The 21,222-nt window shown below is 50.3% G+C and overlaps 1 protein-coding gene across 4 annotated transcripts in view; it reads left to right on the plus strand.

The window, feature by feature from the left end:
* The window catches only part of LGR6 (leucine rich repeat containing G protein-coupled receptor 6), a 121,953-nt gene extending 109,171 nt beyond the window's left edge, over window positions 1-12,782 (plus strand). For all 4 annotated transcript variants that reach the window (XM_040461998.1, XM_040461997.1, XM_040461999.1 and 1 more), the window contains 4 exons: window positions 1,085-1,210; window positions 2,215-2,375; window positions 5,836-5,916; window positions 8,464-12,782. In XM_040461998.1, coding sequence (XP_040317932.1) covers window positions 1,085-1,210; window positions 2,215-2,375; window positions 5,836-5,916; window positions 8,464-9,719 — 1,624 coding nt within the window. In that variant the 3' untranslated portion in view covers window positions 9,720-12,782. The remainder of the gene's footprint in view (window positions 1-1,084; window positions 1,211-2,214; window positions 2,376-5,835; window positions 5,917-8,463) is intronic.
* The last annotated feature ends 8,440 nt before the right edge of the window (window positions 12,783-21,222 follow it).

The following is a 21,222-nucleotide window of genomic DNA, read 5'->3' on the forward strand; positions in this document are numbered from 1 at the left end:
CTGCCACACACTGTGGTGCGGGCTGTGTACTGCACAAGGGCTCCCACCCAGTGGGGAGCCAACTGCCTGCTTGCTTGTCCTGAAGTTGTTTCCACCCCAGTGGGACTCTTTTCTGATTAACACCCAGAGTCCTTCTGGGCTAGCTCTAGCCCTGGCCTCGGAGATCATCCAGCCCAACCCCTCACTTCACGTCTCCAGGCCCAGGGGGAGAAGCTCGCTCGAAGCAAAGGCCGGAATGAAAGCCTCCCAGGAGGCTCACAGTGCCCCTCCTGTCTGCCACTCTCTGGGCTCTGGGCCGGAGCCTGGCAAAACTCGCACCTCGGTCTTCCCTCTCCTGTTTGCTCTACTCCGGCCAGATAGGTAGGGTGGATATTTTTATCCCTTTGAAGGATGAGGACATTGGAACGCAGGCAGATTTGTGACTCCCCTTGGTTATGCAGGGAGTCGGTGACAGCTCCGGGTTTCCTGCCTTCCAGTCCAGGCTGTTTTCACGACGTACGGTCTGTGGTCCTGGTGTTTGGTTTGGAGCCCTGGCTCCTGTGATGTGTCTCCAGTGGATAGACCATGCATGTCCTCATCCCTGGCTACGGAGCCGGGCCTGCAAAACAGAACGGATGACCGAATCCCTGAATGTAGCCAGAGGCCAGCTCTGCCCACCCCCAGCTCTGGCCTCTTACGTCATCAGAAAAGCAGGGGAATGGGGACAGGCACCTACAGGCAGATGCCCTAGTGGGATGCCCTTGGATGGGACTGGGACCTGGGCATAGGAGCTGTGGTTAAGGGGCTCTCTCACGAATTGGGATGGCTTGACGTCACCTTGGAGGAGTCCCTGGTATAGAGTTGGCCCCCAATATTTGATGAATGAATGAATGAGTGATGAATGAGTTATGGATGGTGCCTCTAGCCACCCTTGACCATCCTCCTCCCCCAGCTTGTTACGCTTTCGTCTCTCTATGCTGATTTCCTGTCCTTTGCTCCTCTCCTCTTGCTTCCATCCCAGGCACACTGGCCACACCCTCAGCACAGCCCTGCCCCTTCAACAATCCCACTGACTGCCAATAACCCTGACCATCCACTGTCCTAGGGACCTGACAGACAACCAGCTGACCACACTGCCCCTGGCTGGCCTTGGGGGCTTGATGCATCTGAAGCTCAAAGGGAACCTGGCTCTGTCTCAGGCCTTCTCCAAGGACAGTTTCCCAAACCTGAGGTGAGGGCCTCGCTTTCCCCCACACCTAGACAGGTTTGTCCCAGAGCAGCTGGAGAGGCCATGGAGGGACAGGGAGAAAGCCACAGGGCTTCACCTCAAGAAAAAAACTGATGGCCCAAAGGCTTAGGGTTTGGCCACTACTGAATGGGAAGGGCTTGCTCGTGCCTCCCCTCCCTCCTCATCTCGTTCATAGCGTTTCTTTCTGTCCCAAGTACCAGCCCGGGGGGACCCTGAGATCTCCTGTGAGGACAGAAGTAAGATGATGTGAAGGCCCCTGGACCTCCTCGCTCCTTGCCCCATTCAGTGCACCCAGACTGCCGGTCTTCACCTGGGCGGCATCTGGGCCCCTGCAGTCAGGGCAGAGCCCAGGGCACTGATCACTGGAAAATAAGCCGCCCAGCCCGTCCCTCGCGCTAATGACATCCAGGCCTTCTGCTTGCAGCAGCAGCAGCACACAGCCTGTGTGGCCCAAGCCCCATCTGCTGCAAGCTAACGACATGCCTGGAGGCATCTGCCCTCACCCTCAGAGGGCACCAGATTCAGCTCTGATGTACCCAGGGGTAGGGGCGGGGGGATAGGGCGTGGGTGTTACTGAGGGCAAGGGGTAAGAAAGAGTCACGAGGAGAATCCCTGTCTCCTTAAATATAAAAGAAGAGTTGCTGGCCGGGAGGGAGGGGAGCAGAGCACCGGAGTGCTGTGTGGCCTTGGGGAAACTGCTCCCCACTCTGAGCCTGCTGAGGGGACTCCATAAACAGTGGGCAGAAAGTAAATCTTCCCATCTCAATTCCCAACATGAGTGAGGAAGAGATTAGACTATGCTCAGAGCCCTTCAGAGGCAGGATCCAGGCTGTAAGACCCTTACAAAGAAAGCCCAGGGGGCTGACTGCACTGTAATCGGGGCGCTTTGGGGTCGAAAGGCAGGCGCCAAGCGCTGGGCCCCTGGGTTGATGGCCAAAACGTTGCTAAGGCAGCCCGTTTTACTCCTGTCTCCCCTGAACCCCCAGGATCCTGGAGGTGCCCTATGCCTACCAGTGCTGTGCCTATGGTGTCTGTGCCAGCTTCTTCAAGGCCTCTGGGCAGTGGGAGGCTGAGGACCTTCACCTTGATGAGGAGGAGCCTCCAAAGAGGCCCCTGGGCCTTCTTGCGGGACACGCTGAGAACCAATGTGAGTGATGGAGGCCCTGGGCAGGGCAGGCGGGTGGCTGTGGAGAGGAAGTTAGGGAGGAGGCTTGGGGGACCCTGGGAGGGGTTCTGGCAGGGGCTGCAGAGGGAAACCCCAAGGGTGACCTGGGAGGTGCCTCTGCTTGCGCCTTGTCTTTCTAAGGACATAGCCCAGAAGTGGTTGGGGAGAAAATAACAACGGTGACAATGACGGTAGAAATGTTTCTATATTTGTCAAGTCCTTTGCGGATCACAAGATGCTTCCCAAACTGTATCTTATATAACACCCCTGCCCTGGTGGCTCACACGTTTCTTCTCCAGGGCTGCCTCCTCGCCACCTGGGCCCTTCAACGTCAGGGCATTCTCAGAGAAGACATCCACTTTCTAATCAACCTGAGCCAGGCAGGATTGAATTAAATTAATTAGATGAAATCTGCTTAAAAAAAAAAAAAAAAAGAAAAGAAAAGTCCCCTGGCTATATGTGCTAGAGCCTTTAAAAGGAACAGCATGGGGATTATCACTGTTCAAGTTGTCCTGCCCTTCAGAGGCCACTGGTTGCAAGAGGACCTTGCTGAGAAGGGCCATCTTGGGCCACATCGGTCTGTTTCTGGAAGAGTTGGGGTAAAAGGAAAGAAGGGTGGAGGTAGGCAGCGAAGGGGACTCAGAGATCGTCTGCCAGCTGGTGTCTTAGATAAAGGGCAGAGAGGAAGGCTTCCATTTCCCCCTCACCTTCACCCCATGTGACAGAACACAGGTAGAATTAGGAGGAAGCAAAAAAGGGCCCCTGATATTTAGATTTCTTTCAGTCTCTAGCCCCCTTTGCACAATATACCCATGGAGAATCTAGACGGAAAAACCAGATCTAGACATGTAAGGAAAACATCTTATGGTGGTGTAGACAGGCATGGGTTCTAAGCCCGACTACACCATTTACCAGTTGAGTTGCCTTGGGCAAGCCATTCACCCTTCCTGAGCCTTGGGTTTTTGGGTTGTTTTTCTTTTATCTGTGCAATGAGAACAATATTACATATCTCATAGGCTATAGAGGGCAGAGTATATTCACTGCTGCTGTTACCAGTGGAACTGGGTGCCTCCTGGCGTGTGTGTGGAGGGAAGGTGTATTGTGTAGTCCGGGACGCAGCTTATGGAGGCCAGTGTTGGGCAAGCAGCTAGGGGGTCTCTGGGGTCTCCCTCCTGGTGTACAAGCCCATCCCGGGGGAGGGTGTGAGGACCCCAGGAGGAGCCCAGCAGCCAGGCTGGCTCTGGGCCTGCAGACAGCTGTCCCCAGGGGACATTCCCGGATGTCTGTCTGCGGTACACTCCCTCAGGGGGCTGGAAGGAGGAATGGAAACTTTCCTTCCTCAAGGTGAAACTTTCCACCAGGCTTAGGTCTTGGAGAGCCACAGGGCGTCAGAATCGTGGGCTGCCTGCCGCCGGTAACGGGAGCTAGGGCAGGGCCCCCCACTTCCTGTGGGAGCTAATAAGCCTTGAGGAGGAAAGCCAGGAGCTGCGCTGCAGCCAGATTTGATTTCCTCCTCGTTTGAAGAGTGGTTACTTAACACCTTGGCTGTGACTTTCCCAGCCTCAGACGGAGGCCACGGGCCTCACCCCTTACATTTCATTCATGCATTCTGATTTCAAAGAATTGCTGAGCTCCATTCTGGAGAGCAGGGGTGGGCAGGGAATGAAAGGTGGAGAGGAGAGGAAATGCCAGGACCCTGTGGGCACACCTCGGCCTCCTGCCCGCCCTGATGTTGTCTGGGCCAAGAGCAGCTCCACAGAACCTTCCTGCCTCCTGGGAAAATGCCCAGCTGAAGGTGTTTACCCTTTAAGTGGGGGAGGAAGGAAACGAACCACACGAGCCAGAGATGGGGACCAGCATGACACAGAGTCACCTCTCCATTGCTTGTGTGATGGAGGAAGAGCCCACAGGCCACTGTCTCTGAAACCCAAGTAAATGTGCAGGCATCCCTTTCAAGAGAGGCAATTCTCTCACACCCCTTAGGGCCTCAGACACTGTTCCCAGTCTCAGCAGAGACACTAAAGGCTTATTCTTTAAAAGGTCTTTCAATGCTGAATTATCACCACAAACAAGAGTTTTGTTTTTGTTAGGTTAGAAGAGGTTTAAGATTATCATTTCAAAATTCTTGAAGAATTTATGGACCCCCAAGGTGTCTCTAACACCCCTGCAGTTCACAGCCCCTGGTTTCAGAAACCTTATAATAGTGAATAAGAGGTGGGGAAAAAAATCCCATTTTGATTCAGACAAGTTACAGAGTTTCTTTAACAATGGATTTATCTTTCTAATCCTATTTTCTCCGGCTAATGGGATTGCAGAGGCTACACTTAGAATCGGAAAGATCGGTAAAGATGATCTAGTCTGGCCTCTAACTCAGCATAGAATTGCCCTTTCTCCCATCAGGGACTTTCTGCTTCCTTCGGTATCTCCAGCGACAAATTGTGCCCAGCTCCTGCATCTGTAGAGCTCCCCCGACCATCTCCTCCAGCCCACCCAGATCAGTTCCTCGCCTGGGAAAGCCTAACAGTTAAATATCTGGGCTCCGTAGTCAGACAAGCCTGGGTTTGAAATTCGCCCTATCGCTTGCTGGCTGGGAGACCTGGGGCAAGCCACTGACCTTCGATGAGCCTCAGTTTCCTCGTCTATCAAATGGTGTCAAAGGACACCTGCTTTGTGCGGCTGCCACGAAGGTTGATGAGACCACGCAGATGAGGCCTCGCTGGGCATAGTCTGGCACAGAGAAAGAGCTCAGGGACTCTTGGCCCTTTGTGTTAAATAAACCTAATAGTTGACACAGTACGCTTTGTCAGGACAGCTTGATTCTCTTCTGTCTCCATAAGCCCCTTGAGGGCAGGACCGTGTTTTATTCATCCCTGAGCTCCCCTGCACTTGCCCAATGCCCAGCAGGTGGCAGACATCGCATTCAGCACACGTGGACCTCAGTCCCACCTCTTTGTCGGGTCAACTCTAAGTGTGGGAGCTTATTTGTGTTAGTAAGAACTAACTTACCTATTCTTGCCTTTCCTAAGTTAATCCCCCCATGGCTTTGACTGCTTCTGAAGCAAATAAATAGCTTCCGCTCACTCACTATCCCTGGTTCACCTCCTCTGAACACTGACCAGCTCCCTACTCTAAGCAGCACGCACGGACTAGGCTGCCTGGAGGAGACATGAGCTTGCTGAGTTATAGGACGAGGTCAGCAAGGCCCAGCTGAAACATTTGCTGTAAAGGACCGACCATGCAGACAATCCACGGGCGCATAATAGGGAGCTGATGGAATGTTTATACCTAAGAGTAGAACAGATGTGCAGGGCTGCTGGGGTGAGCCGTGCTGGGCAGAGTGAGTTGGGGATGACAGCTGAAAGGGGTGGGCATTTGGAGAAAGGTGGAGCTTGACTGTCACCAAGACCGGGGCCCCATGCCACTTTCTGGCCTCACCTCTCAGATGATCTGGATCTGGACGAGCTGCAGCTGGAAATGGAGGACACAAAGCCACACCCCAGCGTCCAGTGTAGCCCCGTTCCAGGTGAGATGAGCGCCTCGGTGTGGGGTTGGGGGCAGGGCTGAGGAAGGAGCACCCAACTATTTGATGAGAGAGAGGCCGGTTCAGCCTGGCATGTTTGTAGCCATGCTTCAGGCACCTTCTCTGCCTAAGAACCGACATTCTGTGGGGAGGACCGCCACTTCTGGTGACTCCTGGGGAAGGAGCTGGCGTTCTTCCCTTGGGTGTCTGTCTGGAGCAGCACTGGGGTGGGGGGGAAGGGAGGGGTGGCTGTGGGGAGAGGGGAGTCAAAGAAGCCTTCACAAATCAGCTAATCAGAAGTTAACCAGGAGACCAGAGCGCCTGGGTGGCTCAAGTCGGTTAAGAGTCCGACTTCGGCTCAGGTCATGATCTTGCGGTTCATGAGTTCGAACCCTGCATTGGGCTCTTTGCTGACAGTTCAGAGTTCGGAGCCTGGAGCCTGCTTCAGATTCTGTGTCTCCCTCTCTCTCTGCCCCTCCCCTGCTCGCACTCTCTCTCTCTCAAAAGTAAATAAACATTTTAAAAAATTAAAAAAAAAATTAACCAGGAGAAAATTTCTCTCATTGAAGAGAGAAGCAGGAAAGACTGTCTCTTTTACCGCACTGTTCAGGGTAGAGTGTGGCACTGTTTTTGCACACTCCTAGAGCCAGATGGAACTCTGAAAGGTCCCGTTCTCCATCCCTCTCTGCTCATTCCCAGGAAGATTGCAGTCTCTCTTTCATAAAACTCTCCAGGGTGAAAAAAACTCCACAGTACCTCTGGATAACTCCTTACAGGACTGTCCAAACCTTACAGCTGAGAAAGCCTCCTAGAGTCTAACCTGAATCCATCTTGCTGTGAAGAAAGAAAGAGAATTCTCTTTCTCTTCGATGCAATGCAACCTAACATGTTTAGAGCAAAGAAGTCCCTTCCCTTGGGTATAAAATGCTAACAGGCTACCCCACCCCTCCCACCATAGTCCATTGCTTAAGTCAGGGCAGGAGCTGTTCAGAATGAACAGAAAGCAATAAACAGTGTGCTTCTCCATTTCGCCTCACCTCCATTTCCCAGTTTTGCATCTCTCTTTGGTTTGCGCCCCTTGGCCTTGTCTCCTTGTTCTAAGCCAAAATAGCGTTTGCTGACTGCCAACACCTGCTTGTAGCACTTAGTGGCTACAGCGCGCCCTCTAGTGCCAGCCCAGAGCAAGACCACTAACAGTCTGGAGGAAACAGGTGGTGTTTTTCTCCTGACTTGGAAACCCACATGCTTCACGCTGCCACAGAAATTTCACTTGTGAAAACCAATAATCAGCAGCGATGAAGCAAAAGAGGAAGTTCCAGAAGTCAAAGTCCAACTTGAACTTGCTTTTAAAATAGCTCATATAAATGGTCAAATAAATTGTGGTACATCCATATGGAAAAGTATTTATTACGCAGCCACTGAAAACATGTTTTGGAGGAAGATAAAGGTATGGGAAAGTCTGCATAATAAATTGTAACTGAAAAAGAGAATTAAAAACTATATACAGAAAGTCCCAATTTAGCTTAAAAACTTATCTGTATGTATGTATTTTTTTAATAGGAGACCGACCACAATGATGAGTTCTTTCTGAGAGGTGGGATGATAAGCAGTTTTAATTTTTCTGTGTTATGTTTTCCAAATTTTCTACAATCACCATCTATTATATAGTAATTGGGAAAAAAATATGTTTAAAAAATGGTTCCCACAAAAGCCTCTCAAATTCCCAAGCGACTAGAAATACATTGCAGAACAGGAGTCTGAAGTCAAAAGAACGAAGACATAATATGTCCAAAGTTACGGGGTGACTTCAGGACAGAACCTGAGGAGAGTGGTGGAAAACACCAGGATCTCACCCATTTGTGCAAAACCAGGCTGGAAAAACCCAGAGGCATCTGCATTTTAATTTACTTATTATGCTTTTCTTCCCAAATACTGATGGACTCTGTGAGTATTGAATGTGGTCTGTGTCCCCATCACAGAGCGAGGGAGAGCCAGCCCGGTACAATACCTGATCAGGGCTCATCCACGGTGGGGTCCCTGGTGGGTCGCTGGGCACTGACTTGGGAGAAGCAGAGCCTTGGGACACAGACTGGTCACTCTCTGGGCAGCCCCTCCCATCTCTGTGCCTCTACCCCAGCCATATCCCCAGTTCTGATGCCCTCTCCACTCCTTTATCCCACCTCTCCCCCTCCTTTCTTCTAAATGCTGCTGCTTTGGAAAGACTGCTTTGCTGAACATTTCCTCAATGCCTGGGGTTGCACTGTGCCAATTTGTACTTTGTGCACAAATCTGTTCGTTATGTGTTTCTATTTTCTACGTGTATTGCGTGAGTGTCCACTCCATCCGCAGTTCCTTGGAAGAAGGGCTGTGTACGTCCCCACTGTTCCTCCCCCCAACCCCACCTGAGAGTTCTCAGAGATCCTGTCAGCCTCCGTCAGACTGGGAGTTCTCGGAGGACGGAGGCTGCATCAGCCTCCCTGGCCTCATCCCCAGGACCCTGTGTCAAGCAGCCTCTGACCCAGGGGTAATGTCTGGTCCTCTCTCCCACAGGCCCCTTCAAGCCCTGCGAGCACCTCTTTGAGAGCTGGGGCATCCGCCTGGCTGTGTGGGCCATCGTGCTGCTCTCCGTGCTCTGTAACGGGCTGGTGCTGCTGAGTGTGTTTGCCGGTGGCCCTGGCCCCCTGCCCCCGGTCAAGTTTGTTGTAGGCGCGATTGCAGGTGCCAACGCCTTGACTGGCATTTCCTGTGGCCTCCTAGCCTCAGTCGACGCCCTGACCTTTGGCCAGTTCGCCCAGTACGGAGCCCGCTGGGAGATGGGACTGGGCTGCCAGGCCACAGGCTTCCTGGCAGTACTCGGGTCCGAGGCCTCCGTGCTGCTGCTCACCCTGGCCGCCGTGCAGTGCAGCGTCTCCGTCTCCTGCGTCCGAGCCTACGGGAAGGCGCCCTCCCTGAGCAGTGTTCGAGCAGGGGCCCTGGGCTGCCTGATGCTGGCCGGGCTGGCCGCGGCCCTGCCCCTCGTCTCAGTGGGAGAATACGGGGCCTCCCCGCTTTGCCTGCCCTACGCCCCGCCCGAGGGCCGGCCGGCTGCCCTGGGCTTTGCCGTGGCCTTGGTGATGATGAACTCCTTCTGCTTCCTGGTAGTGGCCGGTGCCTACATCAAACTCTACTGTGACCTGCCGAGGGGCGACTTCGAGGCTGTGTGGGACTGCGCCATGGTGAGACACGTGGCCTGGCTCATCTTCGCAGATGGGCTCCTCTACTGCCCTGTGGCCTTCCTCAGCTTTGCCTCCATGCTGGGCCTCTTCCCCGTCACCCCTGAGGCCGTCAAGTCTGTCCTACTTGTGGTACTACCCCTGCCGGCCTGCCTCAACCCACTGCTCTACCTACTCTTCAACCCCCACTTCCGGGATGACCTGTGGCGGCTCTGGCCCTGCATGGGGACCTCAGGGCCCCTAGCCTACACTGCTGCCAGTGAGCTGGAGAAGAGCTCCTGCGATTCTACCCAGGCCCTGGTGGCCTTCTCTGATGTGGATCTCATTCTGGAAACTTCTGAGGCTGGGCGGCCCCCTGGGCTGGAGACCTATGGCTTCCCCTCGGTAACCCTCATCTCCTGTCAGCAGCCGGGGGACCCTAGGTTGGAGGGCAGCCATTTTGCAGAGCCAGAAGGAACCCACTTGGGGAACCCACAACCCTCCATGGATGGAGAACTGCTGCTAAGGGCAGAGGGAGCCATGTCAGCAGGCGGGGGCTTGTCAGTGGGCAGGGCCTTCCAGCCCTCTGCCTCGGCCTTCGCCTCACACTTATAAATGTCCCTCCTCACCCTTCTCTTCCCATCTCTTCCCTTCCCTCTCGTCCCACTCCATGAATGATGGCTGCTTGTAAAATAAACTCAACCAAAACTCAACAGCGTGATCCACAGCAGGGACTGGACCATGGCTTCCATTGGTCTCTCCCCCGTGGCCACCACCAGTGTGTGCTTCTTGGCTTGGTTTCTCCTTGGCCTTCCTCTAGGCCTCTTCCCTGTCATGTCTGAAGTTGTGGACCAGAGATCGGGAAATTTCTCTGCCTAAGGAAAATGAGTGACTGGGGTAGAGGGCTGAGCAGGTCAAGGATCAGGGTACAATGGGGCAGGGGGACCTCACAGAGAAAGACCTATTGGGGAACTGCCAAAGGGCACTTGAGCATCTACCCTGTGACTCATGGACTACATACAAAATGTGTTCTGTGTCCTGTTAATCTTGAGCTATGCCATGCAAAAAGACTCTCTGTTAAAAGAAGTTTTAGAAGATACTACACAATTTGTTCTTTCTTGGAGAGTCACAGTACATATTAGTATAGTAAAGGCTATGAGAATTCCTGCAGCAGTAAAATCCGTTGAACTTTGTTTAACCCAGCTCCCCCAGATTATTTGACAACAGGTGTTTGTTTGGTTGTTGGTTTTGTGGGATATCTATTAACATCTCACAGAATTTAACACTGCTATTTCCCAGGGCCCTCATTTCTATACCACCTAGTGCTACTCAGTGACATCACAAGATGCCACAAGTCCTAGAAAACCCTGATCCTGGGAGTTTCATCTGGGGTAAAGTTGGTGATTCCATCAACCAGAGAAGATTCTCCACACTCTCTACCTTGCCATCCCTCTTGCCCTTGGAAAGATGGTGAAGAGGCTGCCTTTGTGGTTCTAACCTCTACCCCCCGGAAATGGGGCAGGGATAAAGGGATCCCACATTGGCTCCCACCTCCTTCCTAAGCCCAACCACCAATGAAACTTCTGCCCTCAGTAAAAGAGAGGGTTCCTGGATCCTGGCAGGGTATACACAGGGAAGTCCATGGCTGTCTGGCTTCCTCCTGGCTCTAAGTTGCCTTCCTGTGGTTCTCCACCATATGACCCTTGCCAACTCCTGCCACAAGCCTAGTTTTTTCTTTGCATCCTAGGTCCTGCCTTCTCTGTGGGATGGGGTGGGGGGGTCCCTGGCCAGCAAACTGGAGGGATATTTGCATTGTATGTATTGTTCAGTAGGAAGCATTATAGGAATCTGGGATTCCCGGGTGCCCCGAATAGGCCTGACCCTTCCATCTCCAGTCATAGCCTTCCTGCCTTATGGTTCACCAAGTGCCTCTGAGCATTCCAGAGTGCTCTCCACCCCAAACATATACACATTCAATCTCAGGAGGAGGAGGTGAGAGCTAGGACATTCTCGAAGACATAAAAAGGGAATCCAAGACTCAGAAAAGGGGCTCTACTATTAAGACAACTCTGAGAAGGTCCTTGACAGCCTGAACTTTAGCTTCTGTTTTCTCTCTCTGCTGCCCTCAGGGCCCAGGGGAAATTCTGACATGAGTCAGCAAGGCTGACCAGGCTGGGGTAGAGGGATGAGGCAGAGACGACGAGTGGAACTTGGCATATTTCTAAATCTCATTTGACCCGCTAAGTTGCCTGGACTCTGACAGGCTCTGAAGCTAAATGTGCCGAATTTGTAATCATAGAAGGACCTTAGGGTCCTAGCACAAGGTTGACCTCAGAGTAGGCACTCACTAGATGAGGTGAATTCATTTATCAATTGGTTGAGAACCCCTGGTCTCCCTTTCTCAGGGCTAATCAAGAGCCTCTCATGGAAGGAGTTTGCCCTGCTTTGGGTACTGGGAGTTGGTGACTATTACGGGGAAAGGAGTTCTCTGAGATGCCCCAGGGATGACAGAGTTGGTATGATTTCGGGGAGCTTTGACTTCTAGGAAGTCACCCAGTCCCCTCCTCACAGCTACCCCCAACTCCACGTGATCATTTTCCACCTTGGAGTCAGGGAGCCAGTGTTGAGTGGAACGTGGAAGGAAGTGGCCATGTGTTAGAGGTTTAGGGGTGATGGAACAGTTCCCTACAGGTGGCCTCTTCTGTGAAAAGGGTGCCAGTGTGTTTTGGCTGCAAACTCTAGGTGGTACCGCTGTCATCTTATCATTTACCCCTAAAGATCTGGGCATTTGCCAAGTCTGGCCCTTCTGGACGGCGGAGAGGTATAGGGGAAGGGAGTGGAGGTGTTTGCCATGAACGATTTCCATTAATCAAAAAGCCTAGTAGATGTTGTACATTTACCCAAAATAAGGTGGTAGTTTCTTTGTTTCTGACTGGCTTTCTAGCAAGTCAGTATATTACTCTTTTGGTTATCCCCATTATAATCAGTAGATTATCCATGTCTTTGATGAAACACAAAATCAAAAACCAAATAATTCGCGGCGTGTGAAATCTTCCAAAGTGGTGTCCACGGGGACCAATCCATCCAAAGGGCTGTGATGGCAGAAATGTTGGGAACTGCTGACCTGGTACGTGCTGCCCAGGCCTCTATGTGTTGTGCCCTGGCAAACAGTGCCAAGCACAATCTCCCCTCAGACCAACTTGTGGAAGAGAAAGTTCTTTAGTGGACCATTGGTTTGTCAAGCACCTCCGTACCCACCAAGAGGAAAACTCTTTAACTCAGTGCTGAGGTTTGAAGACTCTGGATGAACAGAGCCTCTAGCTGGGCCTTTTCTTTGCCTCCCTCTCCCCACTTCTTATTCCCCAGACTCCTTCCCAACTTTCCTTTCCCAGAAAGAGTAAAAAGCTTGAGGATTAGGGAGGAGAAGGAGGAGGAGCTGCCAAGAATGAGTAGGCCAGGATAAGTGAGGATGATGGAAAGTAGCTAGAATCCTTGATCCTTTCTGGCACCGTCGCCTCTAACTACCTCTGCTCTGGTGTAGCAAGTTCTCATGCCCACCTTATCCCCGATATCACTTCTGGGTTCCGGGCCCATGCCCTCTCCAGCTGTGGGAAGTGTAAGAGTTGTCAAGATGTAAATATTTGGGTTCTTCTGTATGATAAAGCACCAGTGAAGTATCATGTGTGTCCCTCAACTGTTTTCTGCTGCTCCGAAGAGAATTCCAAACCCATCCATTCTGGTGGCCCGACTGCCAGAAAGACCATTCGGCTGTTCCTTTGGGACCAGGTGGAGAACAAGGACACACAGGGGCTAACTCAAGTAGAGGTTCCTTAAGAGGCTATGTGTGGGATAACAAGGGAGGCAGACTCTCAGTAAATCTAAGACCAGAAAACGCAGTCGGGCTGCGTTCGGCATGTCTAAACCCAGAAGGCTGTTCTGGTTGTGAGGGCGCTCTGAGACCCAGCCAGCGGGAGTTTGTGGTCAGCCTGGAGCCCGCCAGTGGCAAGCAAACTGCCCTCCGTAGGTCTGTTCTGAGATCTGTCGGTTTCTCAACCACAGTCAACTGCTCCTCCTCACCTCCTTTTACATAAAAGCCTCTTTATAAGTTTAATTTTTAAATAAGAATACATTCACATGGTTTGAATAAAACATACCTGTTTAGGGGCACCTGGGTGGCTCAGTCCATTAAGCGTCCGACTTCGGCTCAGGTCATGGTCTCATGGTACGTGATTCTAGCCCAACGTCGGGCTCTCTGCTGACAGCTCAGAGCCTGGAGCCTGCTTCATGTTCTGTGTCTCCCCCTGTCTCTGCCCCTCCCCCACTCATGCTCTGTCTCTCTTTGTCTCTCAAAAATAACACTTAAGAAAAATAAATAAAATACACCCGTTTAACAGTCTCTATTTGCCCACTTCTCAAACTCACTGGTTACCACTGTTGTAAGTTTCTTATATATCCTTCCAGAGTTTCTCCATGCATATACAAACAAAATGCCTATATTTTCTTACTTCTCCTTTCTGCCCAAGGTAGGTACCACGATTCTGCTTCTGCTTGTTTCATCTATGTTATCTACTAACATAGCTTAAAGATCTTTATTAGTATAGAATGCTTCCCCCCCTTTTTTTTTTTGCAGTAGTTTAAATCCGAAATTGTATTTACCAACCCTCCCTCATTCTCATGGACATTTGAGTTGCTTAATCTTTTGCTTCTACGAACACTGCAACACGTTACGTTGGATGTATGTCACTTAGCATGCGTGTAAGTGTATCTGTAAGATACGTTCCCAGACGTGGAATTGCTGGGTCAAAGGAGAGTTCTAGATCTTGTTCCCGAAGCCTGGAGTCAGGCGCGTGGGCACTGCTGCGCGCCTGGGGCGGGGGGGGAGCACGTGGCGACTCCAGGGGCGCTGCCACTTGGGCTGCAGGCCCTCGGGTACGCCTTGAACCCGGCCGCTGCTGGCTCTCCTGAGAGGTGCCTCTATCGACCCAACGCGCTCCTTGCAGCCCCGCCGGGCGGCCTCCTGGATCAAATGCTGCATGTGGGCTTCGTGGGCCGTGGGTGGGTGCCGTGGCATCCACCAAGAGTTCCTCCGCGGTCTGGCACATTTGCGTACTGTGGGGCCCCAGCAGTCCCCAAAGCACCAGCCTGGGCGCCCACCGATGATCAGGTGGGCCCGGCGCCGTAGGGGGAGCTGGTCTGGCAGGAAAAGGGCAGGCTCAGTCAGGCCAGACCTAACCCGCTGGTGCAGTCTGAGATCCTGAGATGGAACCCACTAAGGCCCGGATATGGCCCAGGCTCTGACACCGCATCCGACTGTTTGCCAGCGATCATGTAATTGGTGTGAGTGAGTGAGTGAGTGAATTAAAATTCCTTTTAATTTTTAAAAAGTTTATTTTGAGAGAGATAGAGCACAGGCTGGGGAGGGGTAGAGAGAGGGGGAGAATCTGAAGCAGACACTGGCCTGTTAGTGCAGAGTCCAACGCTGGGCTCGAATTCACGAAACTGAGATCATGATCTGAGCTGAAATCAAGAGTCAGATTCTCAACCTACTGAGCTACCCAGGCTCATTGCTTCTTTCGACTCATAGTCTGTGTTCATTCATAACCTCCGCTTACGTGTGCCTCACTATGACCCCTGTTCTTCCTTAAGCCTTCTGTATGCTTCCTTTTCAGCCTCCATTTCTGGCTAATTACCTTGTTTTCTTTTGGTATTTTCCAGGGTAATGTCCTGAGAGATTGAGTGAGAACCTGACTAGCCAAGTTTCTTTTTCTACACTAGGTCAAATCATAGGTCAATGGTCAACTGATGGACTGACCACTCAGGCCAGGTACCTGTCCTGGTCCAGTAAACTGTGGCATGTGAATGGGTATGGTTATGTGGGATGACACTGAACAAAATACGGCTGCTCAGAGCTGTCCCTTGAGCAAGACTAGGGGCTCCTTCTCTCAGAACAGAGGGTGGGCTTGGTAGAAAGTTTCCACGAGAATGGGGACCATATTGGACTTATCCACTGTGGTGTCCTCAGTCCTTTCCATAGGGCCTTGTGCAAAAAGGTGCTCAATTACTGTTGGGGGGAAAAAATTAAGAAATTAACATATTTCAGGAATCCATAGAAATTCTATTTCCCAGCCTAAGAGGGCCATGTGGCCAGGAGATGCAAATAACACAGAACAACAGATAGCTTCTTGTCTGAGCTACATTTATATTCCTGAGAACTGACACTCAATTCAGCAGATCTGTCATGCCCTTTCCCTTTATAAGAAAGCAGAGTGGGCAGATATTTCTGTGGTGAGATTTGAAGGGCCATCAAGTTCCCTGACCCTCTTCTCTGTAACAACTCCTCCCCTGGCTACCACAGTGGTTGAAATTCCACTATTATAGTTCCTTATTCCTTCAGGTTAGGCCCTTTGCCTAGGGCATCATTTGCTTTAGCCTGACCAGGAACCACTTCCCTTTCTCCAGAAACATCAATTGGACTTTCCTAAAGGCAACTATTCCCACTGCTCCCTAATGCATGCTGTTCGGGTGGGGTTGGCTCCACTCCAGGCTCCAGAGGTGGGATGTGAGCCAAGCTTCTCAGTTTATTCTGTTCCCTGGCCACAGTGACTGCTCCAAGGATGGCCTCATGTCTCACATCCTTCTAATGGCTTACCTGAAGGTACACTTGGACTTCTCAGTTTGTGAAGCAATCATGTTTGTTTGCTCACATGACATTGTTAGAGTCTGTCACTTGCAAAGAGGCTTCTTTGCCACCCTCCTCCCTGGATCACCTCCTCCCCATGGCCCAGGCATAAACCCACTAACCTCTTACCAACTGTTAGGGCGGAGAGGGCAGTTGCAGAATGGGAATAAGGAAGCGAGGAGGATTGTCAGGATAGGCTGTATGGGGATGGTGTCCTGGGTGGGAGGCCCTGAGGGAGTAAACGTCACAGGGCAAGAGAGTGCTGGAAGAGGGGAGAGAACGGAAAGGGCAGGTGAGAGGATAGCTGAGATCAACCTCACGTTAGTTCATCACTGAGCCTGAGACCAGCAGGCTCTGCCCTCGGATCCCACAAGTAGTTAGTTTCAGAATCACAGAACTGCCAAAGAGCAGCACAGGAGACACCTTGGAAGTCATCTTAGCTCCCTTCTCATTTTGTAGAGGAGGAAACTGAATGAGGGGACCTGCCCCTTATCCTGCCTCTGCTCTCGGGGGAACTGAGGAGACAGAGGTTTCAATATTGGAACAGTACCCATACAGTTGTTAAATATGACTCTGGAGTCAGGCACGCTTGGGTTTGAATTCCAGATCTACCCTTTAACAGCCAGTTGTCCTTAGGTTTTACTTAACCTCTCTGTTTCATCATCAGTAAAATGGAGATTATAATAGTACCTAAACTCTGAATGTTATTGAAAAGATTAAAAGAGATTTTTTCACGTAAAGAGCTTAGCTTAGCAGTGGTGGCATGTAGGAAGTACTGGAGAAATGTTAGCTGCGGTTGTTATTACCTGCCCAATCCGAAGAGTGAGGGGTCTGTCCGGGGGCTCTGAGCTGTCTGCATGCTCAGCCTTGAGGACACTTGAGAAGGAAAAAGAAGGGTACCCAGAAGAGCCACTCCTGAGAGGAAGGCTGAAAACCTGGGGCCTGAAGCCAGGCAGGAAGTATGTGGGTTCACAGGGGAAGGAAACCCAGACATCCCCCCAGAAGAGACCACTTCACTACCTGACCGTGTTTGGGCGGTTCCCCAAACATAACTCCCAGGTCTGGAGAGAACTTAGCGAATAGATAAAAAAAAAAAAAAACAAAACAAAAAAAAAAACCTCCTCCCAAGAAGTTGCCTCTGATGGGAGGTTTGGGGAGAAAGATCCCTTAGCAGGCCTGTTTTTGAGGCAGAATTGCAAGGTCCTGGTTAAAGGACTCAGGCCGTGGAAGGAAGGGGGCATAGTCTATGGGATTGTGGGGTCAGGGGGAAAGGCAAGTAGGGAAAGCACATGAAGGGGAGAAATCCTGGGTCAGGGTGGGAGATGGGGGTGGGCATGAGGGAGACACTGGATAACCTGTCATCCGTGATGGAAACTGAGACTTGGAGAGAGGGATGGGTGCTCACTGGGCCATGGCAGAAGCAAGGGGCGACTGGCCAAGAAGCAAGGAAAAAGTGGGATGTGTTGTTTCTGGGCATAGCACATCTGCGTCCATCACCCCGGGCTTAACCCAGCCTCTCCGGGGCTTCATTCGCAGCCCTGTGCGGGGCTCCACGCTGCCCTGCAGGCAGCTATCCTGGGGAGCAGGTTCTGAAACCACAGCCTCATACCCCCCACCCTGCTCTTCCCTCCCTCAGGCCACCCCAACCTAAACAAGACAACCTGGGCAGGGGGGCCACATGCTGATGGAAAAATACACACTTGGCTGGAAAAGCAGCTTTATTTGTATGTGTTGAATTCCCACAGCAGCTGAAGGATAAATAGCTGGTCCCCAGCCTTAGCTTAGAGACTGCCCACAAGGTGGGTGGTAAAATCTGTTCTTATTTAAATAGTTTTTGGGGAGGGGTGGGGAGAGGGACTGGGGGCAGCAGGAGAGGGGAGCTTGGAATCTGCAATGTTTATATGATCAGTCACGGATGTCATCTCTCCTCTTTAATTAGGGGTTTGTAGCTGGGAAACTTTGCTCAGCTTGCTTGTCCTAGGAACAGAGCAGACGGGCGAGTAGGCAAGGGGCAGAGCATCTCTTCGGGGCCGAACTGTGGTTGGACTGCTGTCTCCATCCTAGTCCCCAGCTAAGCACTCAGTAAATGTCAGCACCGTGCTGCGCCCTGTACTGGGTGCTTTCTGTGCATTATCTTAGTCAATGCTTACAGCAACCTCATGAGTTAGGTACTATCATTATCCCTGTTCTGTGGGAGAAACCCAAAGTCCAAAAAGATTGAGTAGCATACCGGGGGCCCACAGTTGGTAAGCAGTACCAACTGATAATCCCCAGCCTGGGCTGGCTGGGGTCTCATTGACTCCAGTGTCCATGCTTTTAACCCTTGCCGTCGTTCCTTTGGCTAGGGGTTAGGGACCTGGGCTTTTCTCATTCTCATTTTCTTTCTTTTGGTTCTCTAGCCCGAGTCCTCTGTACTTGCTGAGTCAGAGAGATGAATAGATGACTTCTAATCATTTTTGGCTCTTTTTATTACAATTAGAGAGAAAAATTTCTTGTTGCCACTATATCCCCAGCACTTGGAATCAGACAATGTGCATAACATGGACACACTTTCTGGTAAGAACAAGTGCTATGAATCAAGTCTATCAGGGTAATGGGCTATAGGCCAGAGTGCCTGGAAGTCAAGGCGCTCCTTTAGATGGAATAGAAAAGGACTTTCTGGGGCAGCTACATTTGAGCTGAGACCATCATGAACAATGTAGAAATCCCTGGAGGGGGAATGAGCTAGATGTGTTGAAGAGATTGAAAGTAGGCTTCTGTGGCTAGAGTAGATAAGGGGTAGAGGGCATGCCTCTAGATAAGGATGGATAGATAAGGCAAAACAGGCGCTAGATCAATGTCTTATGGCTCAGGGAAGGAGATTGGATTTTTCCCACCCTAATTGCTAAAGGAAGCCACTTGGAGAGTTTTAAGGAAGGAAATAAAATCTGGCTTTTAGATCATCAAAAGTTTGTTCTTGCTGCTGTGAGAATGGACTGTAGGGAGGGTCAAGGCTGGGGGCAAGGAGACATAGGCTATGACTGTGCTACAAGTGGGATGATGGCAGCTTGAACCAGTGTTAGAAGAGGTAGAGAGAAGTGGCTGGCAGAACTGACCAGACTTGGTGATGGATCAGTTGTGTAGGGGGTTTGTCCTATAGGAGGTGCTCCTTTCCTACAACTGTTCCCTAAGTTCATCTCACACTTCACATCTGGCTTCACCCTCATCAGCATGTGGCATTTCCCTGGTCACAGCGATTGGTTTCAAGATGGTCCAATCATAGGAATTTTTGCCCCATGTCCTGCTGGGTGTAAATTAGAGAGTACATAAGCCTACTTGCCGCTAGTAGTCACTCTAAAAGGGGACTTTGTTTAAGGAGCAGAGCGTCAAGACAATGTTATTACTCTGGATGGCAGATGGAAAGAGACTGAAATCTTGGTGTTGTTGAGCCTCTGAACATACCAGTACAGATGCTCCCCCTACCCCCGGACTTTCTACTCAGTAAGGCAAAGAGCTTCCCTTGTTAGGGTCACCAGTTGGATTTCACTCACAACTGAAAGCATCCCAACCGATACACTAATGTTATCTAGGAAGCCCAAATCAGAACTAAATATGCATGAGTGTAGGAGACAAGCCTGGAAGAAAATCAATTCTGGGCTTTAAAAAGAGAACTGATTTGGGGGCGCCTTGGTGGCTCAAGTCAGTTAAGCATCCAACTTTTGGTTTTGGCTCAGGTGATGATCTCACAGTTCATGAGATTGAGTCCCGCTTCAGGCTCTGTGCTGACAGCTTGGGATTCTCTCCCTGTCTCTCGCCCCTCCCCTGCCCACGCATGCACATTCTCTTGCTGTCTCAAAATGAATAAACATTTAAAAAAATATTTTAAAAAGAGAACTGATTTTGAGAAATGTGTTAAAGAATTTTATAGAAGTTGGACATCTAAATAAATAAACAAACAAATAAATAAATAAGGCACCTGGGTGGCTCAGTCAGTTAAGTGGCTGACTTTGGCTCAGGTCATGATCTCACGGTTCTTGGGTTCAAGCCCTGTGAAGAGCTCTGTGCTGACAGCTCAGAGCCTGGAGCCTGCTTCAGATTCGTGTCTCCCTTTCTCTCTGTCCCTCCCCAGCTTGTGCTCTGTCTCTGTCTCTCTCAAAAATAAACATCAAATAAATAAATAACGAATTCTATAGAAGTTGGATATTGATGAAGTGGGGGATACAGAAGAAATTTATATTTTCAGCTTAGGCCATCATCTGTCATCCATGGATTATATAAATTCCCATTTCTTATCTTCTGGGTATTGAGTCCTACATGTTTTGTGGCAGGCTGTGCTGAATGAAGGATACAAGGTAACTCAGAGGTGGATGAATGGAAATCGCCTATTCAGAAAGGCACGATTTTAAAGTTCATTTATTTATTTTGAGAGGGGCATGAGTGGGGAGGGGCAGAGAGAGAGGGAGAGAGATAATCCCAAGCAGGCTTTGCACTGTTAGCATGGAGCCCGATGCGGGTCTCAAACTCACGAACCTGAGACCATGACCTAAGCAGAAATCAAGAGTCAGATGCTCAGCCAACTGAGCCAACCAGGAGCCCCCAGAGATGCACTATTTTGTGTGGGTGGTGCCTGGCCTAGGTATAAAATCACTGAGATAAAACTGGTACACTGGGATATGGACAGGGACATCACAGTCTTTATTTTTCTAGGTAGACTCCTAGTATCTGTATTCCTCAGAAAGTCTTTCACTCAGCATGGGCAGCCTCTTTCCACTTCAACTGATTTCTGCTTTTTCAAATCTGTTTTCTCTGTCATCTAAATAGAATAACAAAATCCAAGTATATTATAAAATTGTGAGTGGGGGATTCAAGTTTGGCACCTATTTGTTCAGAGTAGTACTTGCCATGAAATGAAGCTAGGGACAGAAAATGACACAAAAATCCTTATTTAAATTGTATGATTATTTGGTTAACCTCATGTCAGAATTTTTCACCATTATATTCTAAAACACTAGCACAATACTTGGTACATAGCAGGTGTTCAATAATTTACTGAACAAATGAAAATTATACCCTAGTAATTCTGACCAGCTATAGAAATCACAAAAAGTTAAAGCTGCAAAAAAATTAACAAAAGGGTACATTACCTTATTCCCACATTGTATTAAAACTTCTAAAAACGGGGTGCCTGGGTGGCTCAGTCGGTTGGGCGTCCGACTTCAGCTCAAGTCATGATCTCACGGTCTATGAGTTCGAGCCCTGCATCGGGCTCTGTGCTGACAGCTCAGAGCCTGGAGCTGCTTCGGATTCTGTGTCTCCCCCTCTCTCTACCCCTCCCCTGCTCAAGCTCTGTCTCTGTCTCTCTCAAAAATAAATAAACATTAAAAAAAAAAACAAAAACCCTTCTAAAGATAAAATAAAATAAAATAAAATAAAATAAAATAAAATAAAATAAAATAAAAT

This window comes from Herpailurus yagouaroundi, unplaced genomic scaffold, assembly GCF_014898765.1.
Source record: "Herpailurus yagouaroundi ecotype Mexico unplaced genomic scaffold, PumYag 308, whole genome shotgun sequence".
NCBI lineage: Eukaryota > Metazoa > Chordata > Mammalia > Carnivora > Felidae > Herpailurus > Herpailurus yagouaroundi.